The 19312-nt window shown below is 33.2% G+C and overlaps 1 protein-coding gene across 6 annotated transcripts in view; it reads right to left on the bottom strand.

The window, feature by feature from the left end:
* LOC140615799 (phospholipid-transporting ATPase IB-like) overlaps positions 1 to 19312 on the bottom strand; it is a 178673-nt gene that overhangs the window by 50845 nt on the left and 108516 nt on the right. For all 6 annotated transcript variants that reach the window (XM_072795717.1, XM_072795721.1, XM_072795718.1 and 3 more), the window contains 4 exons: positions 18296 to 18406; positions 15889 to 15963; positions 9753 to 9875; positions 4892 to 4970 (listed from right to left, as the gene is read on the bottom strand). In XM_072795717.1, coding sequence (XP_072651818.1) covers positions 4892 to 4970; positions 9753 to 9875; positions 15889 to 15963; positions 18296 to 18406 — 388 coding nt within the window. The remainder of the gene's footprint in view (positions 1 to 4891; positions 4971 to 9752; positions 9876 to 15888; positions 15964 to 18295; positions 18407 to 19312) is intronic.

The following is a 19312-nucleotide window of genomic DNA, read 5'->3' as shown; positions in this document are numbered from 1 at the left end:
TTACTTTCTTAATGGTGTCTTCTGATACACAATTTTTAAATTTTGATTAAATCCAATTTATTTATTTTTGTATTGTTTCTGTTGTGGTGTCATACATCTAAGAACCTTTGCCTAACCAAAGTAAAAAATATTTATCCCTATAAATTCTGCTAATTATTTATACTTTAACACTTTCATTTAGTTCTATTTTGAGTTCACTTGTATATTTTGTGTGTGGTATATGTCCAGATTTATACTTTTGTATATGAATATCCACTTGCCTCAGAACTATTTGTCAAAAAGAGTGTTCTTTTCCACCCTTCACTGAATTGCATTGGCACACTTGTTAAATAATCACTTAATAATAAATATGAGGGCTTATTTCTCAATTTTATTCATTGAGCTATATATATCTATGCTTATGTCAACATTGCATTGTCTTGATTAGTAGCTTTGGAGTAAGTTTTGAAATCAAGAAGTATGAGTTCTCCAACTTTGTTTTTCTTTTTAAAGTTCGTTTTGGCTATTCTGAGTCACTTATATTTTCATACACATTTTACAATCAGCTTATCCATTTCTGCAAAGTCAGCTGGTACTTCAAAAAGGATTTAATTGGGTCTTTAGACTGATTGGGAAGTACTGCCAGCTTATCAGTATTACATCTTCTAATCCACAAGCATGGGCTATCTTTACATTCACTTAAGCCTTCTTTAAAGTCTTTCAGCAAAGTTTTGCAATTTTTAAAGTATAAATTTTGCACTTCTGTTAAATTTATTTCTAAGAGTTTTCATTTTTATTCAGTAGTTAATAGAGTTGTTTTCTTAATGTCATTTTCTGTTTCCTTATTTCTGTTGTATAGAAATAAAATGGATTTTTGTATATTAATCTTGCACTCTGAAACCTTAATTTATCGCTTATAATAGTATTTTAATTTTAGCATTTTATCAAAATAACATATAATTTTAGCATCATATATATATGAATTTTATATATAAAATTATATAATATGCAAATAGAGATCATTTTACTTTTACTTTTCTGATCTGGGTAATTTTTATTGCATTTTCTTGCCCAACTGTACTGCTTAAAATTTCCACTACAATAGTGAATAGAAATGTTAGAAATATCTTTGTCCAGTTCTTGATTTTAGGGGAAAGCATTCTGTCTTTCACCATGAGGCAAAATGTTAACTATGGGGTTTTTGTAGATGTTTTTTGTAAGTTGAGGAAGATCCATTCTATTTCTACTTTGTTGATTGTTTTGGGGTTTTTTTGTTGTTGCATTGTTGACTGTTTTTATCCTGAAGATGTATTGGCTTTTATCAAATGCATTTTCTGAATTTATTGAGATGATCATGTAGTTTTTGTCCTTTATTGTTATGATGTATTAGATTAATTTATTGTGGGATGTTAAGTCAGCTTTACATTCTTGGGATAAATCCCATTTGGTGTTTATGTATAACCTTATATATATTTCTAGTTTTGGTATGTGGAAATTTGGATGAAGATTTTGCATCTATACTATTTTATGACATTTCTTTTTAAATCACTTATGAAAAGAAAAGAAGAAAAAATATAGATTTACACTATCATACCTGATTACATAATTACCTTTACCAAGGCTCTTTGTGGATTGAGTTAACTTATTTTTAATCTGAAGAATTTCCTTTATTATTTCTTGAAAAATATGTAGTTGAGTAAAAAAATCATCTCTTTTCCTGTTTATATGGTAATGTCTTTATTTTGCCTTCATTTTTGAAAGATTATTTTGCTCAGCATAACACTCTTGGTTGAAAGGTTTTTTTCAGCACTTTGAATTTGTCATCCCAGTGCCTTCTGGCCTCTATTTTTGTGTGTGTGATGAAAGTCATCTATAATCTTACCCCTTGTACATGAGTAATTTTTCTTTTGTGATTTCAATATTATTATTATTATTATTATTATTATTATTATCCCATGGTTTTTGGCTTTCAACATATTTGCTCCAATGTGTCCAGATATAGATCTCTTTGCAGTTATCTCACTTAAAGTTCACTGAGCCCCCTGGATGTGCATATTAATGTTGTTAAGCTAATTTGAAGTTCTTTAGCTATCATTTCCTTGAATATTTTTTCTACTTCATTCTTTTTCTGCTGTTGTTCTAATATTCCCATATGCCTATATTGGTGTGTCTAAAAGCTTCTTACATTTCTGAGTCTGTGTTCATTTTTCCTCATTCTACTTTCTCACTGGTCTTCAAATTGTATACTTTCTATTAATATAAGATCAGGTTTCATAATTCTTTCTTCTTCCAACTCAACTCTACCATTAAGCCACTCTAATGAATTGTTCTTTATTCTTTATTAAAAGTTTTCAACTCCTGAATTTTTATTTGGTTCTTTATTATAATTTCTATCTCATTATTGACATCTGTTTGATGTACCTTCATACCTTCAAACCTTTAAGCATTTTTTTTGGTTCTTTGAACATGTTTATATGGGCTAATTTGAACACTTTGTTAAATCTGGTGTGTAGGCCCTCTCACAGGCAGTTTTTGTTACCTACTTATTTCTTGGTGTATGGGTCATGCAGTCCTATCTTTTTGTGTATTATACTTTTTGTTTATTGTTGAAAATTGGAAATTCTACATAATATACTCTGGATACTAATTCCCCCCTCCCTTCAAGATTTATATTTGTTTTGATGCTTGTTATTTGTTTTGAATTTGGCTGGCTATTTTAGTGGTCTATTTCCCCAGTGTCAAACCTTGATATCACTTAGAAGGTGCAGCTCTGGGAAAGCACAGAGTTACCTTGGTTTTATCTTGTCTGTCTTGACTGTCTTTTTCTCTAATTTCTCCATTAAACTATCTGACTCATTTGGTATTAAACCAGTTTTTTAGGCTTCACTAATTACCCATGGATTAGTCTATTGTTTTTGAGAAAGTTATGGGACATAAATTGTACAGCAGTCTGATCCAATTAAATTTAGGCTGAGAAAATTTTGAGACAAATCTTTGAGGTTTGTTCTTACCTCAGGAGAGCTATTTTTATCTGTTTCTGTCCCTGGTTTTCTTCGGTAAATTAGTAGGCCTATGATTTAGTTTATTGGTCTCAATTAGGAACATCCCTAGACTTGAACTCTTCCCCTAGTCTGTTTCAAATAGTCACTTCCTTTGGGAAGAGTTTTGGAGTCCTCTTTTCTTAAGTACTACCTCTCACCATAGGCAAAATCTTATTGCTACTACTCTTGAGGATAGTGAGGTTGTAGTCACTGGTCTTCTTGGCTTGCCTTCCCGACAATCTTTTAGAGATTCTCTGTCCTATAAGCAAGCTTTGGTGAGAGTGATCAGGGACCCAATAATCTCATGCCTGTAGTAGAGACTCTGTCCTATGGATATAAATTGATTGGAAAAGGGGACCTCTAACCTCTTGTTCATACTCATCAGGAATTTTGCCTCTGTAACTCAAAATTGTGGGGGATGAGAAATGCTGGTGGCTGCCTTTCCTGTGAAATATAGTAACCCTGATGGGTAATTGAGAAGACTAGTAGTACTACACTCTTGACCACATCTGCTTGCAGTGGAGCTTCCACCAAGCTAGGTTGTGAATAAGAGAGGGAAGGAGTAGATCATAGCTACAATTCCACAGACTCTTGATATTCTTACTGAGTTGCAGTAGACTTGCTTGAATACATATTTCTTCATTTGTCTTTGGGATAATATCCAGAAAATTTGCAGAGCTGTTTTTTTTTTTTATAGTTTTGACCAGTTTAGCATATTTGAGTGGAGAGTAGACCCAAAGAGCCCCTCACACTTCCATCCCAAAAGGAACTTTTTGTAAGCTTGTGACTTTGCTATATTTGTTATCATTTGAAAGCTTTGTCTATTTTGTTTTTACAAGGAAGGCCTTTAGCTATATTAATGGCAGATCCATTCATTTAAATACCAACAAACACAAACACATGCAACTCAAACTCAATGTTTAAAAAATATATCCACAATAAAGGACATATTGCTAGTAATACCCAATGAAAATTAAATCTTGTTAAAGAAAAGTAGTTACAGGGATCCCTGGGTGGCGCAGCGGTTTGGCGCCTGCCTTTGGCCCAGGGCGCGATCCTGGAGACCCGGGATCGAATCCCACATCGGGCTCCCGGTGCATGGAGCCTGCTTCTCCCTCTGCCTCTCTCTCTCTCTCTCTCTCTCTGTGTGACTATCATAAATAAATAAAGAAAAAAATATTAAAAAAAAAAAAAAAAGAAAAGTAGTTACATTTTACACCTTAATTTGTGGCTGTGAACCCATTATACAGCAATAGCCTACTTCATAAATGTATCTCCTACATTTAGATGTACTGAACCCAGGTCAGTCTGTAGAAAAACTTCACACATAATGTTTGTTTACAACATTTTTTACATCAGGATGTAAAAAATGTTTTACATCAGGAAAAGGAGACTTGGTCCAATAATGTTTGTTTTGAAAATGTACATCAGGAAAAGAAGACTTGGTCCAATATATTGGTCCAATATATTGAACTTGCGTTAAAGTCTAAACTAAAGCATGAAGTTTGGAAGTGAAACAAAAAATAGACATAAATTTCAAACTTACTAACAGAAGGTGTCTATAATTCATTAGAACTGTTGTGCTTTCTATTGGACCTGCTGACTCAAATATTTATTACAAATTAACAATAAAAGCACTAATTCTCAATTTATATATGTCTAAGACAAAGAAGATGGGTTGTAAAGATCAACTCTTAAATGTCAACCAGATTGTAATATTACTTATAGGGGAATATCTTTAAATTCCATTTTTTTTTGCCTTCAGTTCTATCTATGAGGACACACACACACACACACACACACACACAGAAATACTGGCTCCAGTGAGAAGAACATGCTTTGTTGAATATATGAAACAATGAAGCCATTACCATGCTCCAACATTTTCATGGGCATCCAGAACAGAATAAAGGAGTGGACCAAAGCATTAATACATTGAAACCAAAACACCTAAAAGAAAGGAAAGCAAGAAAATTATGATAGTGCATTGGTCTAAATCTAAAACGCGACATTATGAAATATGCTTGAAATAGTTATAAAGCCAAAATGTTTTCCTGGATATGGAAAAACTCCATTTCTTCTACTTCTAAGAGAAATGACTGTGAAAATATGAGATATTATTTGAAAAGAAAACTCAAATATAGCATACGTGTTATAAAAAATTATAGAGATCTAAATTATCCAATGAAAAAGAACCGGAAGTAATTTAAAAAAATATTTTCAATACTTAAGATGTGGTATTTTAAATATAATTCCATACTGTATTTTATATGATACATTCTGCACCTTTACATCTACATCCAGACTCTGGTCAAAATACATTTTAATAAACCACATACAATTTTCTTAGAGGAAATCTTAATATAAAATCTCTAGGGTCAAAAAAAAGTGCACGTTGGATTAGGAGATGGTCGAACAACAACAAAAACAAATCTTTGTTCTTTTGATTCTAAATATATCACTTATTTTTATGCTTGCCAGGAAGACTTACAGATAAAGGACTAGAGAAGAAAAAAATGTGGAAAAAAAACATACTTTGTCCTGTGACCTAAATTTCTTGGAGCAAAGCTGTTTTTAGGAAAGAATGTTAGAAACTGGTTTAAAAACAGAGCTAATGCCAAATTGGAAAACCTCAAGACTCATGGAACATTGGGTAGAATACATAGAAGTTTTTGTCTTGGTAGTGGAGAAAAATTATCCTTGGACTTAGCACAACTCCTGTCCTTCCTAATAAATATTAAAATGCAGATCCAAAAGGATTAATTGTTTCCAGTTAACTTTCTTGTTTTCCAGAAAAAAAAAGTCAAGAATAGTCATGGTAATACAAAATAAAAAGTTTTTGCACACAGCAAAGGAAGCCATCAACAATACAAAAAAGTAACCTATGAATGGGAGAAGATATTTGCAAATGATACATCCTATTTGGAGCAAATATCCAAAGTACATCAAAAAACTTCTACGGGATCCCTGGGTGACGCAGTGGTTTAGCGCCTGCCTTTGGCCCAGGGCTCGATCCTGGAGACCCGGGATTGAATCCCACATCGGGCTCCCGGTGCATGGAGCCTGCTTCTCCCTCTGCCTGTGTCTCTGCCTCTCTCTCTCTCTCTCTCTCTCTCTCTGTGTGTGACTATCATAAATTAAAAAAAAAAAAAAAAAAAAAAAACTTCTACAAGTCAACACCAACAAACCAAATAATCTGATTAAAAAATGGGAAGACATTTTTCTAAAGAAGACATACAGGTGGCCAACTAACACATGAGAAGATGCTCAACATCACTAATCACCATGGAAATACAAATTAAAACCATAATATCACCTTATATCTGTCAGAATGGCTAAAATAAAAAACACAAGAAACAACAAGTGTTGGAGAGGATGTGAAGAAAAATGAACCCTTGTGCACTGTTGGTGGCAATGTGAAGTGGTACAGCCACTGTAGAAAACAGTATGGAGATTTCTAAAAAAATTAAACATTGAAATACCATGATCTAGTAATTCCACTACTCAGTATTTACCCACAGAAAACAAACACACTAATTCAAAGAAATATATGCAACTCTATGTTTACTGCATTATTTACAATAGCCAAGACATGGAAGCAACCCAAGTGTCCATTCATAGATGAATGGATAAAGATGTGGTAATATATATACAATGGGATATTACTCAGCCATTAAAAAAAAATGTGATCCCACCATTGGCAACAATATGGAGGGACCTAGAGGGTATTATGCTAAGTGAAATAAATCAGGCATAGAATGACAAATACCATGATTTCATTTATATATGGAATTTAAAAAATACAAAGACAAACAAAAAGTAGAAACAGACTCATCAATACAGACAACATACTGAAGGTTGCCAGAGAAGTGGAGGAAGTGACGGTGGGATGGGGTGGCTAAATGGGTGAAGGGGTGTGAAAGATACAGGCTTCCAGTTGTGGAATGAATAAATTATAGGGATAAAAGATATAACATAGGGAATATGGTATTATAATGGTATTGTATGGTGACTGATAGTAGCTACACTTGTGAGCATAGTGTAATGTACAGACTTGTGAATCACTATATTTTACACTTGAAACTAATATAGCATCATGTTCCAACTATACTTCACTAAAATTTTTTCTAAAATAAAGAAAAACTATTCATAGTTATACAAAAATATCCAATACCTAGGTATCTAATGCAGGCATCCAATTCAGAATTACCAGGCATGCCAAAAATCAGAAAAATACTACCTAAAATAAGGAAGTAAATAAATGAATTAAATCTAACCCACAGCCAAAATAGATGTTAGAATTTGCAGGCAAGGATGCTGAAAAAGTATAACTCTATTCTTCATGTTCAAATGGCAAATAGGGAAATAGAAGATATATAAAAAATTTCCAGGTAGAAATTCTACAGATTAAAAGCTACACTTTTTGAGATAATAAATTCACTAGATAGCAGTAATGCAGATTCAACACTGCAGAAAGAAAAATTAATGGCATAGATATTACACAAGTAAATTGAAGACAAAATAATTTTTAAAAATACTCAAAATTCAGCAGAGAGGAGAATATATGAAACAAAGATATAGATTCAATAAGGTTTTGGACAACTTCAAGTATTTTAATATATGTATAATTGGAAGCAAGAGGAGAGAAGATAAGCCAGAAAAAAATATTTGAAAAAATAATGGCTGAAAATTTTCTGTATATGATGTAGACTATAGGAAACTTTTCTTGTACAAAATGGAAAATATTTTATATTTTTGGGGTCCACATGATCTCCATTATAATTACTCAATTCTGCTATTGTGACTGTAAGGTAATTACAGGGAATTTGTAAATGAATGGGTCTGGCTATTTCCCAATAAAACTTTATAAAAGCAGGCAGGAGACTAGATTTGGCCTATAGACCATGGTTTGCTGATCTTCTTACTATAAATCTACAGATCCAAGAAGCTCAAAGAACCCCAACCACAAAAACGATGAAGAAATGAGACATCACAATCAAATTGCTCAAATTTGGTAATAAAGAAAAAAATCTTCCAAAAATCCATAAAAATCTTAAACATTTACATACCTAATAACAGTACTTCAAAATACATGAAGCAAAACTGATAGAACTTTAAAGGGATATAGATGAATCCATACTTTCAGTTGAAAATTTTAGTTCCTCTCCATAATTGATAGGATAACAAACAAAATTAATAAGAATGTAGAAATTTGAACACTATGAACTTGACCTAATTTAAACATTCTGTTCAAGTAAACATGAAATATTTATAAGATAGACCATATTCTGAGCTGTGAAGCAATATATTTAAAAGGCCTATGTTTTTTCCAAATGTCTATATTTTTTTATTGAAGTATAATTAACATACAATGTTATATTTGTTTCAGGTATACAATGTAAAGATTCAATAATTCTAAACATTACTCAGTGCTTATCATAAGCATACTCTTGATTCTCTTTGTCTATTTCACTATTCTCCTACCCAACTCTCATCTAGCAATCACCAGTTTGTTCTGTTTTTAAGAGTCTATTTTTTTGACTCTTGTTTTTGTTATTTGCTTCTTAAATTCTATGTATAAGTGAAATCATATGGTATTTGTCTTTCTCTAACTTATTTCACTTAGCATTATGTCCTCTAGGTCCATCCATTGTTGCAAATGGTAAGATCTCATTCTTTTTATGGCTAAGTAATATTCCATTTTAATATATATAAATCACATCTTCTTTGTCCATTCATCTTTGATGGACACCTGGGTTGCTTCTCTATTTTGACTATTTCAGATCATGCTGCAATAAATATAGGAGTGCACAGGGATTAATATGTAACCTATGTAAAGAACTACAACTCAACACCAAAATAATAATAATAATAATAATAATAATAATAATAATATGATTTAAAATGCACAGAGGACCTGAGTAGACATTTTTCCAAAGAAGACATAACAGATGGCTAACACATCAAAAGATGCTCAACATCACTAATCATGATGGAAATGCAAATTAAAAACACAATGTGATGTCCATTTATACCTGCTAAAATGACTGAAATTAAAAATACAAGAATTAACAAGTGTTGATGAAAATATAGAGATAAAGGAACCCTTGTGTACTATTGGTAGGAATGCAAATTGCTACACCCATGGTGGAAAACAATATGGAAGTTCCTCAAAAAATTAAAAACACAATTATCATTGATCTAGTATGGTACTACTGGGTATTTGCCCAAAGAAAACAAAAACACTAATTTGAAAAGATACTTGCAGTATCTGTCTATATTTATTTTAAAGCTTCACTAATGATTGAGATACAGTTAGGTTTACTCTTAGGACCTGTAAAATCCCTTTAATTCCCCTGTTAAATCTCAACTCCATGATCCCAGAAAGAAATCATTCCAAAAGAATCATTCGTCTCATCTAAAAATAGGCTTATGTTCCTCTTTTGTATTTTTCCAGGACTGCCCATTACACAACATGCCTCTTGAAGCTGCTCAGTGCAGTTGGTTGGACCATACATGGTGCCTTGCTTCTTTTCCTTAAGGCTTCTCTTCCCCACATACTGTTATTTACCCCTCAATTCCCTGGATAAACTAAACTACAAGGTAAATGATTGCACAGGGCTGCATCCCTCGGTTTGTTAATTATTTGTTTAAGCATCAAAAAAAGAAAAGACCAAAGGTAACTCTGGCATTGAGCTGAGATGAAAGACCTGCAATAAGTCTTCTGTTTACCTTTGTGTTGAAAGTTTTCCCTCTCTGAGAAACTGTGTAGAGTTGTGGATATGTAAGCAGGCTCTTCTGACTGCAACACTGTTCAAAGATCCCCAGAGTAAAAGGTGGTAATGAAGTGAAAATCTACATAGAAAACAAGGATTTATTAAAAAGAACTTTTAGTCTATAACTGAGTTAAATAAAATTGTAGCAATGTCAATTTCATGACTTTGATAATGTATTGCAACTATTAAGATATCATTATGGGAGAAGCTGGTTGAAGGATAAACAGAACTATTTTTGCATCTTCTGGTAAGTCTTAAGCTATTTAAAAATAAAAATTATTTACAAAGAAGATTTAAATCAGTCACATAGATTCAAATATTTAACAAATCATGGCTTCATTTTTCTAATTGATTTGATTCAATGGGTTATAACTATGTGAATATTCCTTTATGAGCTTAAAATGAATAATATTTTCTTCTGTTTAATGACCATAAAAATAAATTGAATATCTAGATATTTAAATAATAGGCATAATACTCATCAATGTATCTACCAACAATGACATCTGTATTCCTCATAAGAACCAACTGTTTTATAAGCTAGTTCACTTGCCAGGACTTGGCATGTAGTAGTTACGCAGTAAATAGTGTTGTGAATATTAGATTAAACAAAAATACATTATATAAAAATTCTCTATCTTGATCATTATCAGAAACAAAGAGATGTTTCCTATTCCCTTACTCTTCAAATATTTTGTTAACAATCATTATGGTAGCAACCATATTATATAAAAAATACACTATCCTTTAAAAAGTTCTGGACCTTGTCAAGGAGAAAACCTTGTACAGTGGATATAATAATATGAGAAAAAGTTTAAAGGGAGAAGTTTAAAAAAGAGAAGGAAGGAAAAAAGGGAAAAGAAAATGAGAGGAGAGGAAAATAGCAGGAGAATAAAGTGACATATTTCTGTTCCATTTGGTTTCTGTTCCTATGGCTGGGACTGATCACAAAGAGCAACGAGATGGTGCAAGCTTCAGTGAGCAATTATTTTTCACACCTCTGCTCTTCTTATGTCTGCTTTTGTCTCATTGGCCAAATCAATCACATGACCAAACCCAGAGTCAGTGTGGGTGGATAAACCAAAAGTTGTGGATACAGAGGGCATGAACAAATTGGGGGACTTTTATTATACAACGTAACACAACACATGACTTACGTAGATTTTCTAGAATTTTATACAGAATATTGACAACTAAAGCAGGCATTATACTTTGTCAATCCTTTTTTTTTTTTTTTTCTTTCCTTTTTTCTTATTGTACTGGCTAGGACCTACAGATGATGTTGAATTGAAGTGGTAAGAACATACATTCTTCTCCTGTTCTTGATCTTAGGGTAACAGGCTTTGCCATCAGGTATGATGTTAACTGTAGGTTTTTCACTGAAGCACTTTCTCACTGTTCATCAGAAATAAATGGCTGGTGCTGGTGTAGACTAGGGTCCCAGGGCTCATGCAGGTGGTAGGCTGGCTAGGGCACCCAGATGCTGTTCATGAAGGAGAGTTTAAGTCTCTGAATGTAAGAGTCAATTTACTTAACTTGTTGCCATTTAGTTACATCAATGTCTGCTTCATTTCTTTTCTTTTTTTTTTTTAATATTTTATTTATTTATTCATGAAAGCCTCAGGAAGAGAGAGTAGCAGGCTCCATGCAGGGAGCCTGATGCAGGACTCAATCCCAGGACTCCAGGACCACGCCCCGGGGCCAGAGGCAGGGGCTCAACCACTGAGCCACCAGGCATCTCTGCTTCATTTCATTTTTTTTTAAAACATATTATTTTATATCCTTCAGTATTATCTTCTATCAAACCCTTCCATTAGAATGGCTATGGAGTAGCAACACTGATTTTTTTTTTTTTTAATTCATGAGAGACAGAGAGAAGACAGACACAGGCAGAAGTAGAGGGAGAAGCAGGCTCCATTTCCTGCAGGGAGCCTGACGTGAGACTCAATCCCAGGTCTCCGGGACCACACCCTGGGCAGAAGGCAGCACTAAACCGCTGAGCCACCCGGGCTGCTTGCCCCCTGCTTCATTTCTAATTAGTTTCTAATAAGCTATGTTGTTCTTAAATAGTTAGGATTCTAATGTGTTATTAATAAGTTAATGCTTTGTAATTAAGAAATATTCATCTTCATCACTAGCCATATTTATTTTTCTGAAGGCTATTATTTCTGTTACTGATATAGCCACTTCGCCTTTTTTAAAAATTACTGTTTACATTGTAAATCTTTTTCCATCCTTTTCCTTTTTACCTATCTGTGCCTTTATATTTGAAGTAGGTTTTGATTTTGTTAATCCAAGCTGACAATATCTGCCTTTTAATTGGAAATATTTAGACAACTTGCATTTTGGTGTAATTATAAATGTGGTTGGATTTAAATCTCCCATCTTCCTATTTGTTTCCTATTTGTTGCAGTTAGTCTTACTTTTTACCTTATTTCCTGACTTCTTTTGAAGTAACTTATTATTAAGATTTTATCTCCATTATTGGTTCATTAGCCATAACTTTCAGGGTTTTAGTTGTTCTTTAAGGTTTATAGTATACATATGCAATGTATCACAAAATTAAATTGGACACCCCCAAATCCCTCCTCTCATTCTTTGTGCTATAGTTATCATACATTTCTATATCATACATTTTAATTCTAAATTAATGACAAATCCCAGAATACATTATTAATTTTGCTTTAAACAGTTATTTGTCATCATGATTGAATATGAGGAGAAGAGGGTAAGTCTCTTATTAATTAATTAATTATTAATTCCCACACAGTTAACATTTCTCTTCTTTATTTCTTTGGATAGATCCAAATATTATCCCGGTATATTTTTTTCTTTTGTTTGAGGAGCTTCCTTTAACATTTCAGGTATTACATGTCTTCTGGTGATGAATTTTCTATTTTCTTGGTTTATTTTCCAAAAGACATTTTTGCCGGACATAGAGTTTTGGGTTAATGGACTTTTTTCTTTCAGATCTTTAAAGACATTCCATTGTCTTCTGTCCTGCAAGGTTTTGAATGAGGAATCTGCTTTTATTCCTACATTTATTTTCCATACATAATATTTATTTGATTGATTTCAAGATTATTCTCTTGGTCACTGATTTTCAGCCATTTGGTTGTGTGTTTTTCTGATTTTTCTCTGTGCTTCTGTAATTGCTGTTTTCATATTTACTGATACTATTTCTGAAGTTTCTAATTTGCTCTTAATCCCATCCAGAAAAACGTCCATTTCCTATTTGTATTTTTCATCATAAGGTTTTATTTGGTTCTTTTCTATATCTTCTGTTTCTCCCCTCATTATGTTCCTTTATATTCTTGCACATTTATAAGATTTAAAATACCTGTTTTAAGTTCTTATCTAATAATTCGATCATCTTTATAATTTATATATCTACTCTCATTGACTTATTTTTCACATTATGGATCTTATTTTCCTATATTTGCATGACTGAGAACTTTTGTTGGATGTACAACTTGGAATTCTGTGTTGTTGAATACTTAATTTTGTTCTTTAAATAGTTTGCCTGTGTCCTGATTTGCAGGTAACTAACTTGCAAATTAGTTTGATTTTTTTTTTTAGAGCTGCTTTTAAGTTTTGTTATGATGGGCACAGAATAGTGTTTATTATAGGTCTAATTTATCCCTGTTTTTAAAAGTGTGACTTAAAAAAAAAAAAGTGTGACTTAAGTTTTCCCAATATTATGTGTAACTAGTTATCCCTAGCCCTGAGTAAGCTCCAATAATTCATCCTACTGCATTCTGGTAGTTCTTTCCCTAGCTTTGGGTAGATTTTTCTCATGTGTATACAGACCAGAACCTATAGATCTCCAGAGTCACTCATTCATTCTCTCTCTCAGTATGGTTCCTTCTTTGACATTCTAGCTACCATGGCCCACTGAACTCCAACTTCTGTATCTTTAATTCATTAAGACACCTGGGCTTTCTCTTTGATCCATCTTCCTATAACTGTGGCCTGGAAATAGGACTTCTCTCAAGGATCACCGCCATGGGCAGCCTGTTGCTTAATGTTTGAAAACTATTATACTATATATTTTGTCTGACATTGTAGGTATTTCTGGTAGGAGGGTAATTCCTGTAGCAGTTAGTTATCCGTGGGTAGAGCAGAAATAATATATAACCTCCAGAAACAGTATGACAACCTATTTAAATGAGTTATTTTTTTAATAAATTTATTTTGTATTGGTGTTAAATTTGTCAACATACAGAATAACACCCAGTGCTCATCCCGTCAAGTGCCCACCTCAGTGCCCACCACCCAGTCACCCCTACCCCCCGCCCCCCTCCCCTTCCACCACCCCTAGTTCGTTTCCCAGAGTTAGGAGTCTTTCATGTTCTGTCTCCCTTTCTGATATTTCCCACTTATTTTTTCTCCTTTTCCCTTTATTCCCTTTCACTATTTTTATATTCCCCAAATGAATGAGACCATATAATTTTTGTCCTTCTCCGATTGACTTATTTCACTCAGCATAATACCCTCCAGTTCCATCCACGTTGAAGCAAATGGTGGGTATTTGTCGTTTCTAATGGCTGAGTAAATGTAGTTATTAAATAAGCAATCTAGCTCTCTTATTGCCAGTAACTATTTGAAATGTCCTAGGCTCTATCTTTTTCCCATCTGTAAAATATATACATAATGAGATAAGATTTAATAAGTCAATGGATATTAATGTCATCATATACTGTCCTAAAATATCCACAATTTTAAGTTTCCCACTAGCCCTCATTTACTGCTTATTTTAAAAAGCTAGTCTCTGAGCTCCCCTTTATTATAATTTTCAAAGATTTCATTTATCTATTCATGAGAGACACACAGAGAGAGGCAGAGACATAGGCAGAGGGAGAAGCAGGATCCCTGCAGGAAGCCTGATACAGAACTCGATCCCAGGACTCCGGGATCACACCCTGAACTGAAGGCAGATGCTCAACCACTGAGCCACCCAGGTGCTCTCCTTTATTTAAAAGAAAAAAAAAAAAAAGGATTCCATTGACCAATATCTGTGGTCTATCCATTCACAGTGAATTTTCTCACACAGAGGAGAGACTCTGCCACCCTAGTCTGTAATGAAACTCTAAAAAAAAATTGAGTATTGTCATCTGTGACCAAAAGCCTGGTAGAGACAAATATGGATATGACCTCAAGTTCACTGGTATAATGCTCTAGCCAAATATGTTTAGAATTGACTTGCACACAACTATAACTATTCATAGCACTAGACATTTTTGTATTATTGGACAGTCAATGACTTCTGTCTGAGGACTTCTGTCTATGCTGTTTCAGAATTCAAGCTCCTAGAAGACAGAATTTTAGAGATTAAAGCACAGGGTATCTAGATTGTAATATGCTATGATAATGGAGTACAAAAGAAAGGCCATGAAATACTCACTGGGAGCCTAATTTTTATGCTAGTTTTCCCTAACCTCTCATTTTTAAGGTAGAATAATAAACAAGAAAAGCAAAACAAAAATCTAAAAGGCCACTTAACAATACTGTTATTTTTAGTTTTTTAATTTAAAATGAGTTAAGTGATAGTTTGGGATTGTTTAGTTTCAGAAAATTCTGTTTATTTATTTATTATATTTATTATTTATTATAGGACTTCATACCAAAATTCATCATTTCCTACAAACATAGGGTGAAATATTTACAAAAGGACAAATTTTCCACCAGGAGGTTTAAAAGGCCAGGAAATTACCCACATTTACAGAGGTAGATAAATATTAATTATGTGTATTAAATGGACTGCGTAGAGGTAGAGTTCAATAATAATTACTTGGCTTAAAAGCCTGAAAACATTGTACAGGCATATAGTAAGGAGATTTTGGATGTATTATCAAAATACACTGCATACAAATTTATTGTAGTTGCTGTAGAATGATCTCCTATGATTGAAACCATGTGTGGAGAGTATGGGCTTCTGCAAGATGTGTCATAGCAACAAAGGCTCTAAAGATGTATCTGTGCTGCCTGCTGTGTATACAGATGATTGACTTAGATACACGTCCCAGACATAAATAATAAAGAAATGTCACTGAAGTTCTGTATGCTATCAGATAGAGACGGAGAATGCTTACCACATTGTACAAGCTAATGCACCAATGTTCAAATATAATCTGGCCAGAAAATCCATTAACAAAGGCAAACCAAAGCTGAAAGAAAAGAAAGTTCAAGAAGTTTTATATCAATATTGACCTAAATGTTTCCATTCACTGAAGTACTTAAAATATTGTACTTTATCATTCTTTTTTTATGTCATCAAATGGGATTTTGCCAAAATGTAAATAAAATCAAGCTTGAGTATTTGAGCTTAGCAGAAAGCCATCTGTTTATTTTAGAATTTTTATTTCATTCTCTATCAAAAAATAATTTCAATGAAATATTTAGATCTAATTGTCCAATAATGCATTGTATCGTAAAGAATGATATTGAATTGTAAAGGTTCAGAATGATTTTGTCCATGGCTTCAGCAAATTGTACCATCTGCAACTAATAACAGTTGTAACTGACCCAGCCAAAAAAAGGAGAACTCCTAATTCAAAAAGACCTATGCTCCTCTATGTTTATTGTAAGATTATTTACAATAGCAAAAATGTGGAAGCAACCCAAGTGTTCAGAATAGATGAATGGATAAAGAAGAGGTGGTATATATATCCAATGAAATATTGCTCAACCATAAAAAAGCATGTGATTTCGCCATTTGTAACAACATGGATGGATTTAGAGGATATTCCTCTTTGATGTGAGTTTGTGTTATGTAACTTTTTGGGAAGAGTTTGAGAAAGATTAGTGTTAATTCTTCCTTGAACGATTGGTATAATTTGACAGGGAGGTGTTGATTACTGATCTAATTTCTTTCCTATTTATAGTCTGTTCATATTTTCTATTTCTTATTTACCCAATTGATTTTTGACAAATGTGGAAAATCAATTTAATGGAAGGATAACTTTTTCAACAAATAGTACTGAAGTAATCAAATTGCCATGGACAAAATAACTAGATAGTCTAAACCCTCTACTGTACACAAAAATTAACTGAAAATGGATCATGACATTAAGTGTAAAGTACAAGACTTTTAGAAAACTACATGGAGGAAAATCTTTGGAATCTAGAGCTAGGAAAAGAGTTTTTTGACATAGAACCAAAAGCATAATCCACAAAAGGAAAATTTATAAATTGGACCACATCAAAATTAAAAACTTTTGTACTCTGAAAGACTCTATTAAGATGACAAAACAACATGATACAGACTGGAAGAAAATATTTGCAAACTACATTTCTGCCAGAGGACTAACATCTAAAATATGTGAACTCTCAAAAACAATTCAATTAGAAAATGGACAAAAAAATATGAAGACACATTTCAATGAAGAAGATATGAAGATAGCGAATAGGTACATTAGAAGATGTTCATTAGCTCCCATAGAAATGCATTTAAAACCACAATGACATATCACTACCCATCTGTCAGAATGGCTAAAAACATAGTGATAACATCAAATGCTGGTAAAGACCCACAGAAACAAGATTAACAGATGCTTTGCTGATGGGAATTGAAAATGGTAAAGTCATTCTGGAAAATAGTTGGGAGTTTCTTTTAAAACTAAACACGCATTTACCATATGATCCAGCAATTGTACTCTTGGACAGTTGTCCTAAATAAGTGAAAACTTGTGTTTGCACAAAACCTATATACAAATGCTCTTAAACAGGTTGATGCTAAAGGTTATGGTAAGGGAACAAATGATCCAGGGAACAACTTGTATCAATCTCAAGGGAATTATTCTGACCGAAAAAATGCAATCTCAAACGGTTATATACTAGACGATTCTACTTTTATAACATTCCTGAAAGAACAAAATTATAAGGATAGGGAACAGATTAGTCAGTCAGGGATTAAGTGTGGATGTGGATGTGGATGTGGATGTAAGGGGCAGCATGAGTGGGATCCTTGTGATGGAACAGATCTGTATCATTGGGGAAGGATTGGGGAGGGAAACCGGGCTCTGTCTCCATTTCTGTGGTGTTTATATCAACCTACACTTGGATAAAAGTACATAGAATCACACACACAAGTATGTGTAAAGCTGGTGAAATATGAATAAGCTCTGCTGGTTATATCCTGCTGTTGATATTGTCCTGGATTATTCAAGGTGGAGTTTTGGTAAAATTGGGTGAATGTTTCATGGGACCTCCTAAAAATATTTGTTGTAACTTCCTGTGAATCTATAATTATTTCAAAGTAAAATATTTAAACATATATTTCCATAGCCAAATTAAAGGTTTACACAGGTATTTTTTAAGTCAGGCTGGTAGTTAGAAGATTCAAATTTACTGAATAACTTTGGGTGAATACCTAAAGCAGTATTATGTAATTTTAATTTAAATGACACAAAGATGGCCAAAAAACCCCCTAGACCACCAAGCCTGATGTCAAAGAAAGACCTAACTTTTCCATGAAAGAAAGTGTATCTCTTTTCTTACCTCAATAATGTATAACACTACATTTTTGTAGAAACAATACAATATGCATTTTGTTACTCGAAAATAATTCCAAGCTCCATGAACCAACAGAAGCTTCTCCAAGTAGCTAAACTAAAAGAAACAACAGTCAGTGCAAGTTCAAACGAACCTACCATTTAGTAACAAAACCCACAAAACATCATTTTCTCTGCATTTCACACCTTAGAGTTCCCACTCTAGAATAATACAACACAGAAGGAAGCAGAATAAAACCAGTTTTGCAGACAACCTGACATAGCAGTTCTCTATAAAGAAAATTTTTAAAAAGCTTTATGAAATTAACTTCTCTTATCACTAAAAAAACCCCTTTTTTAACATTACATTTTTTTTTTTGCCCAGTAAATACTGCTTGGATTTTCACTTGGAATATTCAAGGCTTTTAATCTGATAGTCACCTAGGACTTTAATCATAGTAATGGGACAGAATTATTTAATGACAGGAACATCCTATTAAAAACAAAAACCCAGGGCAGCCTGGGTGCTGGGTGGCTCAGAGGTTTAGTGCCACCTTCCTCCCAGGGCGTGATCCTGGAGACCCAGAATCAAGTCCCACATCAGGCTCCCTGCATGGAGCCTGCTTCTACCTCTGCCTGTGTCTCTGCCTCTCTCTCTCTCTCTCTCTCTCTCTCTCTCTCTGTGTCTCTCATGAATAAATAAATAAAATCTTAAAAAAAAAACCAAAAAAAAAACAACAAGAACTCAGGCTAAATCACTCATCTTCATCTTTTTTTTTTAAATTTCTGATCAAGTATAAGTAATTATGTCTTATAGGTATCAGTTCCCCACTTCCTATAATAAATAGTTAAAAGTGAACGTTACATGCAGCCTCTGCAGTGTAGATGAGCCTTCTTACCCTCATCTACATACATACTTTCATAGCAGTTATCATGTAACAAATGATAGACATTACTGTATATTTTTGTTTCCCACAATGAAAACTCCATGGGAGTAGGTCTCATTATTTATGATGAATCCTAA

The sequence above is a fragment of the Canis lupus genome, chromosome 24, assembly GCF_048164855.1.
Source record: "Canis lupus baileyi chromosome 24, mCanLup2.hap1, whole genome shotgun sequence".
Taxonomy (NCBI): Eukaryota; Metazoa; Chordata; class Mammalia; order Carnivora; family Canidae; genus Canis; species Canis lupus.
This window is presented reverse-complemented; position numbering and strand designations above follow the sequence as displayed.